Source organism: Tauraco erythrolophus, chromosome 2 (genome assembly GCF_009769465.1).
Source record: "Tauraco erythrolophus isolate bTauEry1 chromosome 2, bTauEry1.pri, whole genome shotgun sequence".
Taxonomy (NCBI): domain Eukaryota; kingdom Metazoa; phylum Chordata; class Aves; order Musophagiformes; family Musophagidae; genus Tauraco; species Tauraco erythrolophus.
The window spans coordinates 132,756,089-132,774,485 of NC_141466.1; the positions used below are offsets into that span (position 1 = coordinate 132,756,089).

Here is an 18,397-nt window from a genome sequence, read left to right on the forward strand (position 1 = left end):
AGCTCCGCATCGGCCGTGTGTGCGGAGCCGCGCCGCGCACCGCGTCCTCCTGGCTGTAACCTCCTGTGCACAGAGTCTCGGAGCCAGACGGAGTTTTTGGGCTTTTAAGGCTGAACTTTACATCTTGCTTTTAAGGTGACCTGGCTGCATCTGTTCCCAGAAAGTCAAGTCAGGGTTTTGTCCTGCGCCTCAATTACTGCTTAGTTTTGTAGGTATCGGTCTGTGCTGCGATACTATCAACAGAAGCATTTTCTTGGATGCTGCTTTATTTTTTACTGAGCAATTAAGAAAATACAAGAGAATGCACAGAAGTCAGGATGGCCATCAGAACAGTAGTTTTTCCTGATTTTTGTACGTGTAAGAACCGCTGGTAATAATATGACTATCTATTATATAGTAATATAATAACATCGTTAATGCTTCCATGTTTTTTATAGGACACAAATGGTTTATATTTTCTTCAAATGGATCTAAAAATGTCTTTTATTCATAGGTGTAATTAAATCCCTTTAATGTCTGTTTCATTTAAAACAAAATGAGAATCGAAGCCATTCTATGAACTTATCTTTGTTTTATTCTGCTGGGGTATAAACTGTAAGCCAAGTTCATTGTCTTTGGCTTTTTTATCCTTGTAACGTATCACGCTTTTTGCGAGCTGCCCCTTACAACCAGGGTAAGCTTTGCCACCTGGTCCTGTAGGAGTGAAATTCTTTACTGGTTCTGAAGGAGGAAAATTCAGTGGTGTAATATGGGCTGGTAGAAGGCGTGTGGCGACTGCTTCGCTGCTCTGTGCCAAGGAAAAGCACCACCTTTTCCTTTCCTCATCCCCCCACTACGCACACACACAGTGGAGAAGACAGAGCCACGTTTTGGCTTCTTTGTTAGGCCTGTTGTGCACATTGTTCCGGGGGCTAGCACCAAATTGGGGGGGTGGTCTTTTAAGCTTTAAGTGGGACTTAAATTCTCTTTATGCTTTGAGCTGGCATTCTGCATGTGGATGAAATTTTAACTTTAAAGCTTACAGTTGAAACTATTGTGAGTGGCTTGTACATGATTGCCAAACACTTTTTGCCATCTGTTAGATCACCTCCAGCTCCTCCCGTAACAAAGCAAGCACACGGGCTTTCAGATGCATTTCGTGTACGTCACATTTAAATTTTATCCATGTTTTATGCAACTCTGCTCCAAATTAAAAACTAACTCCCACAGTATTTCTCATGCTGCTCTAGTTCGCGCTGCCCAAGATATTTTGCTTACGTTTTCAAACAAAAGTCCTCCCCAGACAGAGTCAGCACAGAGATATTTGTAATATAATAAATTCAGTAACAGTGGTTCGTGATGGAAAGTTTCTTGACATCCTGAGTCAAGGCCTTTCATATTTGTGGCAGCTACATTATTTTAGCTGGAATATGATGTTCTGTTGGTTAATGTTTTGTCCTAGTAATTCAGATTGCCATCTGAAATTATTGTAGGTAAGGTGCATTTACATATTGTGCTAATGGCTAGTTTGGTAATTACTTAATTAAGCCATCAGGCAACAATGTGTTCTGAATGAAGCAAATCATTTAGCTGATCTTTTCATGAGCAACTGGAGAAAAACAATATTTTAACTTTTTCTGTGATGAAATATTTCTACTATTGAGCATTGTAATTCAATTTGTAAGCCATCACCCCTCATAAACTGTTGTTATCACTCTGATTAATAAAGAGCCAATTTGCCGTTGCAGCTTCGTCACTTGGGAAATGACGAGGTTCACATCGTCTGGTCTGAGCACACCAGGAACTACCGCAGGGGCATTATACCAACGGATTTCGGAGACGTTTTAATTGTTATTTATCCAATGAAGAATCACATGTTTTTCATTGAGATAATGAAGAAACCCGAGGTACGTTTCGACTCTTCTGTTGGATCTATCGTATGTGTTACACAAGTGACCGAGAGTTTTGTTGCTTAAAGAAAGCTCAGCGGCTTAGAGTTTAGTTTTGGGGTTTTTTTCCAGCCTTTTAGAGTTTAGTTTGTTTTTTTTTTTTCCAGCAAATGCTAAATATAGTCTGTCCATCTCAGTTTAAAAGTATACTGAGTAATGAGCTTTTATTTTAAAATTAGAATTATTAATAGCAATGGAAACGGTTAGTAATTCATTTTATATTCATGCTTAGCACTTCAAGAAATATTTCAAAATTCTCAACCCGTGGGAGCCATTGTACAATGTTTAAAATAATTGTGAGTTTCCAATGTGAGGCTGTAAAAGCAAAATAATAGATTTGAGTTCTCGTTTGCCATTAATTCACCCCACACAGCTTGGTTACTGTGGTACATATGGTGCTGGGCATAACCTCACATGTCTTTGAGACCCTCCTCGTAATCTGACTCAACGGGATCGTGTAGGCATTGGATATCCTTACATCAAACAAAGTATTTGAGGTTTCGTATTTTCTGTTTAAATTGTTGTTATACAACCACTTTTTAGACGTTTTTTGGAAATAATGGGTTGTTTTCCCTGGAAAGTGCCAGGGATGTGTATGTATGTAGATAGATATATGTGTAAGTATAAAAAAGGTGCTTCGATAAATGCTTGTCTGGTACCTCATGGATGCAAAAATGTGTATAAAATACAACTTTATGAAAGTAGTCGGTGTGATGAGTACCATTTCCCTTATATGAGGGACGATATTTGTCCAAGAGAATAACCAGCTGTGGAAAAATGCATACATCAAATGACATATTTACCAGCTGCATACAATATTTTTTCAGTTGTGAATGGCAGAGCTATTTATGTATTAACAACCAGTGGTTTGCCAGCAGACATTTCAAACTGGAAAATTTTTTATAAATTGAAATAGTGGGGTTTTTCCTACACTTGAGTTTGAGGTCTGCAATCAGCTTCTTGGGAATTTCAGCTTTTAATGTTCCATCAGGAAAATCGGAATTTAGGGTTACGAACACGCTTGAAAACTCTATGAACCAATCGAGGAAAGCGATGTCATCTTACATATTAGTCAAAAATACCCAACGGGCAGAGAGAATAACAGCTAACTGGAAATTTAGTGTTATCCCTACATTTAAAGTACAAACCATTACAATGTAATAAAATTAATCCAGACATTTCCAGGGCAAGTGTGGCTGACCTTTTGTTCACCAGCTACTGACCCCAGGGTGAATGAAAGAGGCTTGCAGAGAGAAATGTCTGTTGTTTGGCTTCAGTCCCTGGTATTTAAATTGCATTCCCTAATCAAATGAAAAGGCTGTCCTCTCTATCAGGTTACAGAATCCATGGCAACATTTGGCCTTTTATATCCATAATGTTAGCCTTTTTGTTTGCGTCTAAGTAGAGACACCTGGAGCAATGTTAACATTAACCGATTTAGCATTAATAGCTTCATTATATAAGAATTTCTGATCAGATAGCTGTTACTTTTGTTATATTGCCTCAGCTCGTATTGTTTTCATTTTTTATCTCCCTGCTTGGCAACCGGGCAATGATTTGCAAATTTTTTTTGTCTTGATTAATTAAGCAATATAATTATCAGGAACCGTGCCGCAGTCTTTGCCCGACAAAGCTTGGGAGGGAAGACAATAGTAAGTCTGTTGGTGTGAATGCATTCCACGCGTCACAGATGCACGCGGATATTCCGAACAATGAGACGGAAAGCTGCCTGCGAGAGAGGACAAAGCATGCCAGGCAGACTCGACACACTGCACATACCGCCAGGGACATGCTGCGGGTTCCCTGGGACACAGATGCCTCGTTAGATTGCAGCTAGTCATCAGAGATTAATTCTCAGCCATTTGGTACAATAATTTACCCATTCCCCACTCTTTTAACTAGTGCTGCTTGCTGCAGAGGGGAAGGCTTTGTGCTCAAAAGGTTTGTTTGACCTTGCCTACTTTTACTGCGCGCAACAGAAATAATTATTTTTTTCCTTGGAAATTGAAATGAAGCAGGTGTTTGCAGCGGGCTGAATATTAATTTTTGTTTCATGGGTAACTTGCGTTGACATTTGGAGTAGTCTAGTCAAGGAAGGGGGTATTTCCCTTTACTCTTTTTTAAGTATTTTTTTTTAATTGATTCCTGTGCAAGCATAATATATTTTTTTGTAACCATTCGAAACGCTGTTTTCCTCAAATGGGCGTTTAATACCAACTTCCAGAACAATACGGCGCGGGGAGCACGTCCCTCTGCATTCAGATGGTGCCCCCCCTGCAGCTCCTCGTTAAGGCAGAGCCCCTGTGCAGATGGAAGCTGACGATATGCGAGCCCCATTGACTTTAATGACCCTCGGCGTGGCCGGTAGCTCTGCTCAGGAATTAATAATTCCCGAGCTTTGTGTCCGGGCGGGCGCGCGGGCCGGCTGTGCGCTCCGCCTGTCGCAGCGGGCTCCGCGGACCCCGCGCCCGCCGGGCAGCCGCCCCTCGGCGGCTCTCGCGGGGTTCGCCCCGCGCGCCCCGAGGCTGCGAGCCGGCCCAGGGAAGTGCCGCTCTCGGGTCGGCCCCGCTTTTCCTTCGGTCACGCCAAAGCAGCCGCTCTTCCAAAGCCGCTTCCGTCCTTCCCGTTGTTCCCCTCGTCCATCTGCCAGCGTGTGCCGCCTTCGGGTCGTGAAAAACGTCTGCGTTGGGTAAATCGCGTGCCCAGGGCGCAGTTCTTGGACTCTGATCGGTTGGATTATTTGAAACATGCTGGGGAAAAAAGCAGGTTTCCCAATTTCATGACAGTCCCTCCGAAGAGCACCCACGGCACCCCTACCCCTGCGCTGGGGGACAGCGCCCAGGGGTGCCCGGGAGGGAGGGCTCTGCAGGGTTCACCTACTTCTCTGTTCAAAAGCACTTTTAGAGTAAAGTGTGATTTTTGGCTATTAAACTTTTAGAGAAAACAACTATTGAACTTTTTGGTTTAAAGTGGCAGAGGGACTGGAGGTCTTTTTGAAATGTTTGCTGGAGAGTGGCCACTGAAAGATTTTTTGGAATGCCAGCATATGCATATAGATGTGTATGTACTTGTGTATCGTGTACACACGTGTAAGGCGTGTAGAGTATACACACCTCATCTATATTTTGAGTATATAAATTCTGTAATACTGTGTTAAGAAAATCCACCAGGCTCCCTAGACTCCAGGTGGTTTTGAAACAGTCCTGGAAGCAAGTCCTGTGAAACCAAGTCCCGTAGGGAAAAGCTGCTTGTCCAGGAGCCTGACAGTGAGTTTCCCTGTACAGCAGTGTATGTGAGTGCTAATCTGACTTTAAATATCTGGTATTTGTATGTTCCTATAATTTTAGAACTAGTGTGTACTTAACCTCCTGATTTGTACTTACATAAAAATATAGTTTTACATTTTTTTTCTCCTTTTGTCAATACTTGTAAACAGTTATGCGTTAAAAAAATCACTTAGAAATGTCATTGCTTAAAGAGGAAAAACTTGATGCTCCAGAACATTATCACTTTGGTGGCATACATTTTCTTCCTGTCACCTTTCTTTCCAACTGCCTAGATGCTAATGCTAGCATTAAAAAAAAAAAAAGGCAAAACCACTATGGAAACATTTTACACTAATCTATTTTTTGTGAGGTGGATAATTATTTTAAGTAAAGGAATGACAAAATAACTGTGTGAAAAGACAGCTGTCATTTGCAGATGTTATATTAAAACCAAATTTCTTCTGTAATTCATTGCCACTTCTAATTAGAGGAATTCCCTAGATGCAGGGGATTTATATTATTCCCTTTGTCCAGTTATTGAATGACTGTCACAGTCACCCACAAGCAGTTGCAGAAGAATAATAGAGGGTATTTATTTATGTGATAAGCCTCTGTACAGATGGAAAAAATCCACAGCTTAAATATTGATAATTGCTGCTAGCTTCTGTTTGGGGTTTCAGTTGGGGGCTTTGGATTTTTTTTTTTTTCATTTTGAGTTTCTGAAAGGGAAACGAGTTTGACTACTTCTACGTAATAAATTTTAGTATTTACTTAAGCATTACAATTTTCTAGGTCTGACATGGCAGAATCTGTTACGTGTATGCAATTCCGGACGTTTTCCACTTTTATCAAGTGTCTCTCTTCCCTAGTGTAGCCTTTATCTGAGGAGCCACGTGTCACTAAACGACATGATATGGGGTTTCCTCTGGAGGTAGCCCTGGAGGAACAGCGTGGTAGCCCCTCACGGGCAGTGCTGGACAGACCTGTCTGTGCCTCTTCCACCATCTCCTCTGCTTTCCACAGACCTCCTCATCTTGGATCAGCTCAGTTTTTATTTTTCCTTCAGTGAAGACCATGGAAGGAGTTCACAGAGGATTATCTGAAACAAATGCTTCTTTGCAAAAACTCCTGCCAGTGTCAGATTTGGCCAGCGAGTCAGGGTCTCTTGCTGGGATGCAGGACAGAAAACAGCGCTTAATATCTGCTCAAAATGGAATGCCCATTCCAAATTTGTAGAGGAATTTTGTTCATATGCATTACAAGCTCGTGTTTACCCAGTTGAATATTCTGTGGAATGTGCATATATGTGTAAAGCATGCTGATGGCAGTTATGGAAGGTTTAAAAACTTAAAAACTGCGGGATTAATCTCACACTGGAAGTTTCAGTGTGGAAAGCAATGTGGTCATAGCATTTTATGGCAAAATAATGTACTGGTCTTCTGTAGTGGGTCTGGTGCTTGTTATTGCAGACGCCAGGGAGACGGTGCAGGACGCAGTGCGTGGTGCTGGCAGGAGCACGCTTGGACCGTGCCGACCGGGCCGGTAACGGCCCCACGGCTGCAGCCCGCGGCGGTGATTTGTTTCTGCCTTCTGCTGTACTTGGAGGAGTCTCTTTGTGCCTGTGGTCTAGAGAGGAGACCAGAGCAAGCTAACCCTTGCAATTCACCGGAATAACCTCGCTGTCCGGAGCAGGGCAGGGTGGAACTGGCCTCCTCTTGCCTCCCTGGCACCTTTCTTAGCCGCAGACACCTTGCCGCGGGAGCCCCCCGGGCGTTTGGCGTGTCGTTCCTGTTTGCGGTTTCGGAAGTCGCCCCTGTGCTCTGCACTAAGCTCTCAGCTTCCCGTGGCTCGGCTTTACACGCCCTGTTTCTGTTTTGGGGTCTGCAGGTGCCATTTTTCGGTCCTCTCTTCGATGGAGCAATCGTGACTGCAAAGCTGCTGCCAAGCCTCATATGTGCCACGTGCATCAACGCCAGCAGGGCCGTCAAGTCGCTCATCCCTCTCTACCAGAGCTTGTATCCTTTCCTGCTGCTGGGGCAAGGCTCCCCTTGGTGTAGGGCTCTTACTTCTCAACAGTCTTCTGCAGACGGGTAAGTCTTAATGAAAATCCTTCCCATTGGATTTTGCTGGAAAAGGCCAAAGCTTTCTTCACATCAAGCTCAATGTTTTCAGTCATTCACCCTTGGTTGTCATCAGTGTTTTCAAAATAAGATGGTAACATCACAAGAGTGTTCTTCTCACCAGCGGCTTCAGTCAGTCTCGCTGGTGGTGGGCCTGGATTAACACTGCTGCTTTCTGCTGTAAGGACTGATAAACGTCCATTTTCTTTCACGCTGATAGAAGTTACCTACGGTGTGTATGAGGGTAGTACGTGGAGCTCTGTGGTATCCTGCTCTTAGTCAGAGAAGCAGTCCCATTGACTTGGCTTGGCCTCATTACGTTAATGAGGCAGATGGGATTTGGCCTCAGAAACGAATGTTTCAGTTCCTGAATTCCTGCTTCATTCCAGCCGGGCCTGTATTTGGGCGTTTTCAGAACATATTTTCCAAGAGTTGCTGGAAGGTAGCTAGGTGGTGTGCTTCTGTCATGGGGATGGCAGCACAGGCTTTGATTCTTGTGTGATACACAGACTAACGACATTATTACTGGTTTTCACTTATTCTCTGGTTTTCTCGTATTGCCGTAATTATGCTAGAAACATTTTATAGCTCGTTTTGTTAATCACATCACTTATCTCAGGACCAACACTCACTGCACTTCGTTTTCTCTGGGGATCTTTTGAGTATGTTTCTAACCATATGACTTGCAGCAAGAGTTTGTAAATGAAATGTTTTGATCTTTGAAAGAACATTGATTAATTAGACTCTCTCACTTTTAAAACCCAAAATATCCTCAAAGTACTTGAACAAGTTTTTTTAAAAGGCTAAATTTTATCCAGTATGCTTTGCAAAAGTTGTCAGGAATTAAAAGTAGCATCGTGGTTAAATGAATTTGTCTTTTATTAACTTCACCGTGTGCTCGTTTTAAAACAAAGACCGTTGGTGGTTGTTGCGTAAGCGGTTGAGTGCGCTACACCAGCTGCAAAACCGCGGCAGTACCTAACAGACGATTCAAAACTTGCCCAGTTTTCCCCTTTTGCTTCATGAGACAAATCTGGCTAGTGACCAGAATTCTTCTCTGCAGAATTTAGCTTCGTCTGCCTGCTTCTCCAGTCAACTGCTTTACCCCAGTAAACCAGCAGTGCGGTAAAATGAACATGAGTAACGGTGGTTGCAGGAGTGAGGGGCTCCTGTTGCCTCTTACCACCCTGCTCATCTTTTGGCTTTCAGCGTTCGGTGAGCAAACAGTGCTCCCCAGCCTGCTGTGCTCCAGCTCTCCAGCAGGGTCGCTCCCTGGGTCCCTCCTCCTCCCCAGGGAGACACGAGCCGCACAAACATGATGGCGCATGCCGCTTCTCAGCATGTGTTTGTGGTTTAGCTGAAACAGCATCTGTTCCCGGATTCTTTTCTTCCTTTTATTGTGCCTGCTTTGCACCCACGGTATCTGTAGCGAATCATCTTGTCTGCTTGGTAAGTGAAAGTGGGCTGAGAAACTTCTGAAACTGGGCAAAGAAAACATGGTGGGAAGATCCCATCGGGATGACGCTGGAGTGGGACAGAAAGCTATCCATGACTTTTACTACAGATAATGAAACACTTTTAGATGTACTCAAATTCTCAGAGCCAGAAATAGGAATGCAAATGTATAGATGTGTGAAGGTGGTGCCTGACCTGGCCGAGGCAGTAACTCGGCTTTGGAGCTCCCGAGGGTGCACGTGCAGTGAAGGCTTTGGTGTTTGCTTTGCTAACTGCCACAAGGAGAGCAGCAGGGACGCAGGCCCAGCCATGTAAACAGTAAATGGAAGAGTTTGTTCACTTCATCAGACTGGGGATGAAACCTCAAAGGTGGAATAACGCACAAAATTTCCATAGAAGGGAGAAATAAAAAGGATAGTCCTGGAAGAGTGACGGGTGATGCTGGGCAGCGGCGTTAGATGTAACCTTGCGGTTTGGATAGGAGCAGAAGAGCTCGTGCAAGGCAGGGCTGAGGAGCAGCCTGCCCCACGTGTTGGCCCCATGCCAGTTGAACACCAGTGTCATAGAATCATAGAATCATAGAATGGTTAGGGCTGGAAGGGACCTTCAAAGGTCATCTAGTCCAACCCCCCTGCAAGGAACAGGGATATCTCCAACTAGATCAGGTTGCTCAGGGCCTCGTCCAACCTGGCCTTGAACGTCTCCAGGGATGGAGCATCCACCACCTCTCTGGGCAACCTGTTCCAGTGTTCTACCACTCTCATGGTAAAAAATTTTTTCCTAATATCCATCCTGAGCCTTCGTAGCTAAACGTTTTCTCGGTTCGAGCGTTGTTGGCAGTCGGTCGAACGCTGCTCCTGGTGTAAACGGTCCAGCGGCGATGAGCACCGCGGACTCGGTGTCTCGCGCTGGAGCAGCGGCGGGGTGTGAAATGCCTGCTGGGAGCCTGCCCAGCCCCAGCAGAGCCCTCATCCTCGCTGCAAGGTGCCAGGGGAGCGCGCCGGCCGGCGGTGCCCGCGGGAAGGGGCGCGTGCCGCGAGCTGGGGCCGCAGCTCGCCAGCAGTGACAGCTGAAGTCACTTGTTGGAAAGTCTGTAAACTCCGGTTACAGCTGCTCTTGTCAGGGGCTTTAAGGGAAGTGTAATCAGCCACAGAGATTAATTTGCATCTCAATTAGGAAAGAGTCAGGAGGAAGCATAGGGTCTGTTGCTGGAAGGTTGTGGAAGAAATCTCATCAGGCACAAAAGGCTCCCAAGTCTCGGTGCTCCAGCGAGTGGAGGACAATATCCGAGTCCGGTTTCCATGGGGACCAGGACCGCAGAGCGGCGGCCGAATCTCGCTGTGCGCTGTAATCGCTTGGTCATGATGACACAAATTCCACTGTCGTACCCAAATACATTTTTCTGTTGGAAATCTCTTTGAAAATGAGGAAGGTAACTATGGCAGACCACATCAGATTATTTTTTTTTTTTAAAGTCTATTTTTCTACGTTTATGTAGCTGTTTCTGGTTTAAGGAATTCATTAGGGTGAGAGAAATATTCATTAACTCTATTAAAACTTTAGCTTAAAGCCTTTCTGGCTGCAAGTTCGTGATGTACGTCGAGTGGCACGCGATGGTGTTACGCAGGAGCAAAACCAAGGGAGTTAACGCCCAGCTCAGTTGCCCTTTGGAAGGTGAAAGCTCGGTTGTCCCTCTCTGCTGCGATGTTTACATGGTCATGGGTGATTATACATTAGTATATGTTCCAAGTAAGCGCTTTTTTTCAGGGATGCATTCATCCTTGGTGCAATGAAGCATCGAGACCGAGCGGCTGCAGACCGTACTAATTGGTGCTCTCGCCGTCCGTCCCTAAGTCACCGCTGAGTGCAAGGGAACGTGTTTCAGCAGCTTCACCACTCTGCTCTTTCAGGCAGTAATTTTTATTTTCAGTGTGCTTGTGTATTTTACATAAATCAGAACCAATGAGGTGGCTTAAATTATGTAAGAACAAGGAAGAATAACATTTGAACTTACTAAAACCGTTGTGTAAAAATTGTCGTATATATTTATGCAGGTTTTTGAGAGCATTAAAGCCACCTTTTTACGTGCCGCAGAAAGGGAGGAACAACTGATCTCACAGAGGAATAATTACGTATCAAAACCGAGGTTCCTAGCAGAGGTTGCCAATTGTCAGTATTTAAGAGAAAGGCAAGTCTGTAAGCAGGATGCCTCAGGAGTTAGGCGCAGCGATGGAAACCAGTGCATTCCTAATGTGGTGCTTCGGTGATTGTGATCGCGTTGAGCAGGGGGCTGGTCTGGCTCCAGGAGTACTGAATATTTCAAAAAGCAGTAGGGGTGATGACATAAAACTGCGTCTTTGTGCTCTCTTCCAGCTTAGAGTGAATTAGTTGTATGCCAGAAAGGATTTTTGAACGTTTGTACACTCTGGAGTCCCAGTCGCCCTAAGCTGCAGTGGTGCCACGTCTTTGGGAGCTGCTCTTATCTGTAACGATAAATACTGGCGGGGGGGACAGTGTCTGTGTTTAAGATTTGCATCTGATTTACAGCTGCTGCTTAAGCTGACAGTTTTTAAACTCGGTGCCAATAAACCTCCAAATATGCAACTAAGTCTGCAGGTGTCAGGAGCTTTGGTTGGTCCATAATTTAATGTTGGTCTCCAAAAAGATTTTGGGATTTGGGGACAGTGATGCCTGAGCGAAAGCTCTCTTTAGATGCATAGGGAAATGCAATTTTGACTACCCAGAACACACACTGTCTTTCAAAATAGAGTAATTTCCTTACTCCCTGAATTAAATTGTTCTTGTTTAGAGATTTGTAAGCTGGTCTTGGGTTTTGCTTATGAAGTTTCATAACCAGGATGCTTATTCTTCCCTATCTCACGTGTTTCATAGTAACAATGGAGATAAACAGCCTGGATTCTTACATCTTTTATCATCTTCACAGCCAAGACAGCTGTTCTTTAGATTGCGTTGGCCGAAAGATTGTGCCAGACCTGGTTTGTTTTAGAGAAACATGGAAGTGTAAGGTGGAGCGATGTATTTGAACCTTTTCACGAGCTGCTCAACTGGAAAGAAAGGCTTCTCAGAGTTTGAAAAATGGCCACAGTGATGAAGAGGAGACTTTGGTGAATTCCTGTCATGATCTGTGAAGTGGCCCCGTGCACCTGCATGTAAACGCCCATGTCTCTGTGTGTTCACTCTTCTATTGAAAAAAAGCTTCTTTTTAATCGAAAAATTACTTTGATGTTATTTGTAGTATCTACTGCTTTTATTTCCCCCCCACCACTGCAAATAACTCTCATACTTCAGTCGTACCTTCAGTCTCGCTGACTGAATTGGAAGAAGAGTAGGAGAGATTCCGACAGGTCTGCAATTGTCACCCCACCATCGACCAGCGTTTTGTAATCTGCTCGAGGGTGTAAAATGTCCCGATGTGCAAGCACCAGATGGCTTCTGTCCTGTGCTCTTTGCTGATTTTTTGGTAGTCTTTGAATTATTTTCTGGACAGTTTAAGCTACATGTACCTTCTTGTGAATGAGTAAATAGGGAGTTAGTTCCCGTTGGGGTTTATTGAGAATTAACGTGTTTATTATAAATGTATCTTTTTAAGGATAAATTGGATAAATTAAGGTTTGGTCTGATGGAAAGAACAGGGGTTTGCTCTTATTCTGCCTGTTGATTTCCTGTGTATTTTTCACGCTCTTCCGTGGCATCTCGATGAGAGCACAGTGCCGTGTGACTCTGCGGGGAAGAAGAAATAACTGTCGGGGTGGGCATGCAGACCCCTGTCTGTCAGCCACTATTTTTGCTGTCGAAACTGTCCATTTCAGGTGGCCGTGCCAGTCTTCTTGGAGATGTCGTCCTAACAAACCTCTGACAGAAGCTGTGCTTTTTCACTAATATAAATAGATTTATGCAAGGGCTGACCTAAATATTCTTAGCCTGGTAAGAAGAAAAAAATGACCACAGCGGCAGGTTGTGGTAGTTTCCAAAGGAGTTGTTTGTTCTTCATTCAAAGAGAAAACCTGAAGGTAGAAGAGTTTTAAATTCTTCTTAAGTTTGTCATGGATGTTGCCAGCACTTTGCTGCAGTGTCATGCATCTGCGCGTTAGATCAAACGGAAACGAGCACCAGGAGGATGCACACGCTTTACATAATATCTGAGCACTGGATGTCACCATTTCCCTGCTTACAGTTTGCAATCATGTTGGTGGGCCAGAAGAAAATGCAGCCCTTACTTTGGAGAAGTAATTTGATACATGAATAACTTTTAAAGTTTTATCCGCTGTGATGAATGTGGAATTCCTACTTAACTATGCCAAACAAGTAGTTCCTTAGGATAAAATCGAAAGGCCATCTACTTACATAACCAAAAAAGATATCCATAACTTTAGTTCTTTACGTTGCATCCAGATATTAACACATCTACTATATATGAGTATGTCATGTCTGGAATCAAGAAGATTAGGTGAAGAACATGAGCTTTGAATTCTGAATTAATTCCTTTTGTTGGTTTAAGCCAATTTCTGATTAGCTTAACGTAGAGTGGCTGATCTGCTTACCTGCTTTATCGGGGACTTGGAAAGGAAGATATTTGCTGCGATGGACTTAATTTTGTGAGTGGCAGTCATACATTTTGTAGGTGCACGTAATGTCAGATGCCTGAAAACGTGTTTTGCATACCTTTTGAAATGTGCTGTGTTGAGCTTGCGTTGAGAACTCTGCTTTGGTTATAAAGGGCTGTTTGATGGTACCGCGAGAATAAAGTAAAGCCTGTTCCTCTTTTCAGAGAAGGGTTCACAATTTGTTCCTTTTATTGCATCTGAAGAAGTTATGCCCTCAAGCTATATAGATGCTGCTAGAAATGACCACGAGATTCTAAGGCACGTGTCACAGGAGCTGTGACAATTTTTGTGACATGGCACCTGACAGTTGTGTGCCGAAGCGATGGGTTCTGGCTGGCGGCTCCGCTCCGGCCGTGGGGAGCAGCCGCTCCGACTCGCTGTCCCGCGCCGCCCCACGCACGAGGGTCGGAGTCCCAGACAGGAGCGTTCGGTCCCGTTTGGTCCCGGCAGACTCCGGGGGCCGCGGCGGCGTGCAGCGGCGCTGACCTGCCCTCTGCCGCGCAGCTCCCCGCCGGCGCGGATCGATGGCCGGGCTGCCCGTCCCTGCGGCTGCGTCCCTCCTCGCAGCGAGAACCTTCTCCAGGCGGCGATCGATGCCTCTAATCTGCTCCAGCCTGTAATAAGTCATGCGAGGCAAAGCTTTTAGGTGGCATTACACGGGATTGTGGAGTCGGCTCTTCAGCTCTTATTCATCGTGCTCTTCATAGACTTGCGGGGAAATCTACTGCGTCCCACTGGTGAATGTAGGAAGAGTATATAATGCTTCTGCGGCTTTGAGCGCCACGTGCTGCTGAGCCATGTACGGGCACGGTGCTTTTAAATCTCTGGGTTTGTGCCTGCATCTGTACACACCTGTCCCTCGTTAGACGCGTGGCGTGCGCGTTACTGCAAGCTGCTGGTGGCTTGCCCGCCGTACAGAGGGCACGGGAGGCAACAGCGAAGGTCGCGTGGCAGCAGTGCCGTTTCTTTTTCTGCTGTAACGTGGGGCATCGTTGTTCTTCTCCGCGCCTGGAAGCTGTAAAGATCAGGGAAGGCTGCTGAGAAAGTCCCAAGCTAATTCTGCAGCAGCGTTTTAAACAGCACTGACTGCTGCCCCTCCTGATCTCTGGGCAGCAACTGGACTCTTCAGTAAGAGTAAATAAACCCCAGCAGGTTTAAAGGCTTTTATTTGCTAAGTGATTTAATGGGTAGTTCCAAAAATGGACCTGTGGTTAAGTGACACCGTCAATGTAACGTTTTTTTAAATGAAAAGTGATTTCACTGTGCGATGTATGTCAGAAATAGGGGGGGGGGAAACCAACCAAACTCAACTTTGGATTTGTTAAATGATGTACATGTGCACTAATTGAAAACAAGCTTCCTGAAATACACAGCCATACTTCTTTAGCCACTGCCAAAGACTGGGAAGTCATGATCTTGCTGGAAATAATATAGTACGTAAAGTATAAGTAGCAGAGCAGGATTGAGAGTTGGGAATTTGAATTCAAACTCTCCTCTGCACGGAGAAGCTGCTGCTTTAAATGAAACACTTCATTTCTTTATTCCGTTTCTTCATCAGTACTATTTTATTTGTTCATGAATAACTTTGCAGGAAGCTGAGGGTTTTATGTCAATGCTGCTTTAAACTCGTGTCCCAGCACTGAATCAAACTTGAGTTGTGCAAAAGGGTTTGTGTACCGCCGCCGCTCGTAAGATTGCTGGGGATAAATTAACATTTATCCAGCTTGAATCCGTAAGAGCACAGTATAATTCTTCATGTATTCAGACGCAACGTGCAGTAGGTTTCTGTGCCGGTCTGGGAAGAGCACGTGCGGATGCTGAGGTTGGTACCGACTGGCCCGTGGCTGGTAGGTGTCCAGGGCTGCCCGACGCTGGCCGTGTGTCTGGACTCACTGGCCGCTCCCCTCTCGCTGCCCAGCAGTCCGTCAGCTTTGGGGCATTGCTCACGAAACGCCTACGGTTTGGTGGTGCTGAGGGCGAGCAGAGTGCGTCTGTGGGTTCTGTAAAAACAAGTTTATTAAAGGTGCAGCTTTGTTAGCGTAATCATGGCCTTCCCGGGGTGCTCCCAGGAGGTCTGTGGTGGGACCTGCCTCTGTTGAGCTTGCAGTGACCAACACTGGGTCAGTGCAGGCACCAGGAGACGCGCCTCTCGTCGCCAGGTGTGACCTCAAGCTGGCACGCTCTTCCCGGGAGGTGTGCGGGGGCCCCGCTGCTCCGAGTTTCGGGTTTTGCCGTGTCAGACCAAGAACTCTGACTTGTGTTTAACGAGAGGCTCTCCTTGAAGTCCAGCAGGAGCAAAACTGACGTATTCAACTTACTGCTGCGTACTTCATTCAATCTTACAGGGTTTCTTGGTGGGTTGTTTTTGGTTTTTTTGACTTATGCACCAGACAAATTAAAGGGGTTTGGTTTTTTTTGTATTTTCAAAGTAAATTTTGGTGATTTTGCTGTTCCACCCCTATTAACTCTGAAGGGATTTGTGTAGCTAAAACACTCCGTTGTATCTTTTGGAAACTCGTTTCTGGATGCTCACTTGCAGTTTGGATTCCCTAAGGTTATTGTTGTTTGGCTTGTGTCACAAACAGGTGGGGGGGGGGGGAAAAGGCAAGCAGAGCTTTATCCGAATGGACTTTAAATTTATTTCAGGCTGTGCAACCCTCACACGGAGAAAACCCTTATGGCTTCGGCGTGTAGGGGTTGTCATCTCGGCGCTCTCGCCGCGTCGCTGGCGAGAAGAGCGATGACGCTCGTGCCCGAGGAGGGCACGGTGCCAGCCCCGAGCCCGTGCTGCGGCACGGGGAGCCCGGCGGGCGCAGGGGAGCCGCGGAGGAGGTTTGGAGGAGCGGGCTAAACCCCCCGCAACCCGGGCCGACCCCCTCTGCGGCAGGCTTTGTGCGCGCTCGCCGGCTCATTAGCATGCTGGCTGGCCGCCGCGGCGCTGGCGTTGCCGTTGCGGGCTCGGCGAGCTCCACCAGCTCTGCTGGCCTACCAGCTGTTCCTGCTGCTCGCGACAATGTCCGGCGTGTTCGGATCACCGGGTTCCTGCGCTCGCCGCCGCGCGCAGACAGCCTTTCCGCTGGGGATGCCCACGTGGCCGCCCGGCAGCAGCGGCACCGCATAAAGTAGCGGGGCCCTCGCATGGCATATGGTGTCTGGATTCATACAAGATGCAAAACTATTCTGCCGCTAATGCACAATGACTCATAGCATTGCTAATTTTTCTAACAAAAGCCCACTTCCACACCCACACTTTTAACCCCTCAGGCTAAAAAGCCTCTTCTTTAGTTTCAAAGCCTTGGAAATGTAAGGAGGTGGCTTCTGGATCAATATATGAAACCCTATATTTATTTAAAGCATATGCAAGCTCTAATGCTTATTTTCAATTTCAGTAAAAACACAGTTTTCAAATCACTGTTCTAACGTAAGGTTTTGTTTGGGTTTTTTTTGTTCCAAAGTAGATGCGCTGTCAAGTGTTGAGAATTTTAAATTTTTTGGTAGCTACGCATGACAAAACCAGTCAGAAATCAGCACAGACAATACAAAGTTTTTTTCATCTGAGAGAGAATCAGAGCAGTGTAGCTCCTAGACCTGCAGCGATGACATATTACAGCACGAGTTACCAGGCTGCTTATTGTAAGCAGCTTGTAATATCTGGCTGTCTTTCCTATGTGCCAGCTCTTTGGGGAGAAAAACCGTGCACTTTCCAACTAGAGGGAGCTGCTGGTATCGCCGATGCTGATCCTTAACCTTCCAGTCTAATCCCTTTGTGCAGAACGTGCAGCGATCGCTTCTTCGTTTTAATATAATTAAGTTAAATTACCCCAAGTAATTTAGATTAAAAGGACGCGTCTTAATTTTTCCAGCGTGATCATCAAATTAAACTGCAAAATTCGGAGAAAACTCCGGCGTATCCTGGTCGCATGGCACGCGGGCACCCTGCGTGAGGGTGGAATTATACAGGTCATGAAAAGGCTCCTTAGAAAAGAGAGTGAAAAGCTGAGCCTTGCTGACAGGGGCTGGGAGACAAAAAGCGCCCGGGACGTCGGAGCGGTAGGGACGGAGCGGGCGGCACGGCGGGAAGCTCCCGGCTCCCTCCGTCGCAACAAAGGAACAAAGGGACCCGCGGTGAGGGACGAAGGTGGCCGAGCTCGGCGGCGCGGGCTCCCCGTGAGCACCTCGTTACCGGGAGCCGCGGCCGCGCCGCCGCGGGGTTAGCGCTCCCGTGGGGATGGTTTTTAGGAAGTCCTGGCTTCAGAAAGCCTTTGCTAGGGGACAGCACCAGAGCTTTTGTGGGGCTGGTGACCCCACACCAACCTGCTGTGGGGTTCCAGCAGGGCTGGCACGCCGTGCCGCATCCTCGCCACAGCCGTAGCCCCTGTGCCAGCCTCGGAAATGGCAGTTTCGGTCCAGCGAGGCAGTGCCCGTGTACCCAAAGCCGCACGCGCTTCTGCATGGGCGGTGAGGGGGCCCAGAGGATGCAGGAGACCAGCGGGATGTGCGCGGGGGCGTTCCCGCGTGCGCGCCCCAGCGAGCCGGGCGCTCGCACTAACACACGTGTGGGGTCACCGGTACGGAATCCTAGAACGGCGCGGGTTGGAAGGCACTTTAAATAGGCTTACATATTTTTTCCAACTTTTCTTATCTTTCTCTTTCAAAGAAGAGCTGCCTTCGGTGTGTGTTTTCCCTGAACCAGACATGCTGCAATCACTTTGTTCAAAAGTTAAGAGACAGTTTTCAGAACAGGAAAAATGTTTTTAGGTTTAGATTTGAATTTCCTTAATCGCTTTGTTTCTCTCTTAGTAAAACTGAGCTTCTGAGTTCAGTGTTGACCATGCTCTACGGAGGTGAGACTAGATCACCTCCTGACATCTTCCAACCCGACTGATTCTGTGCAGCTGATACTAAGAGGATGAGGCGCGTAATTTTTGTGCCTGTTATATAAAAGCTACTTTAATGGGTGGCACAATAACCTTACATCATTCTTTAAAGAGGAAAGGCTTTCC

At 46.2% G+C, this 18,397-nt stretch overlaps 1 protein-coding gene across 2 annotated transcripts in view; it reads left to right on the top strand.

Moving 5' to 3' along the window:
• The window catches only part of RALGAPA2 (Ral GTPase activating protein catalytic subunit alpha 2), a 123,632-nt gene that overhangs the window by 72,222 nt on the left and 33,013 nt on the right, over positions 1–18,397 (top strand). For both annotated transcript variants that reach the window (XM_086631942.1, XM_086631943.1), the window contains 2 exons: positions 1,728–1,886; positions 7,082–7,209. In XM_086631942.1, coding sequence (XP_086488068.1) covers positions 1,728–1,886; positions 7,082–7,209 — 287 coding nt within the window. The remainder of the gene's footprint in view (positions 1–1,727; positions 1,887–7,081; positions 7,210–18,397) is intronic.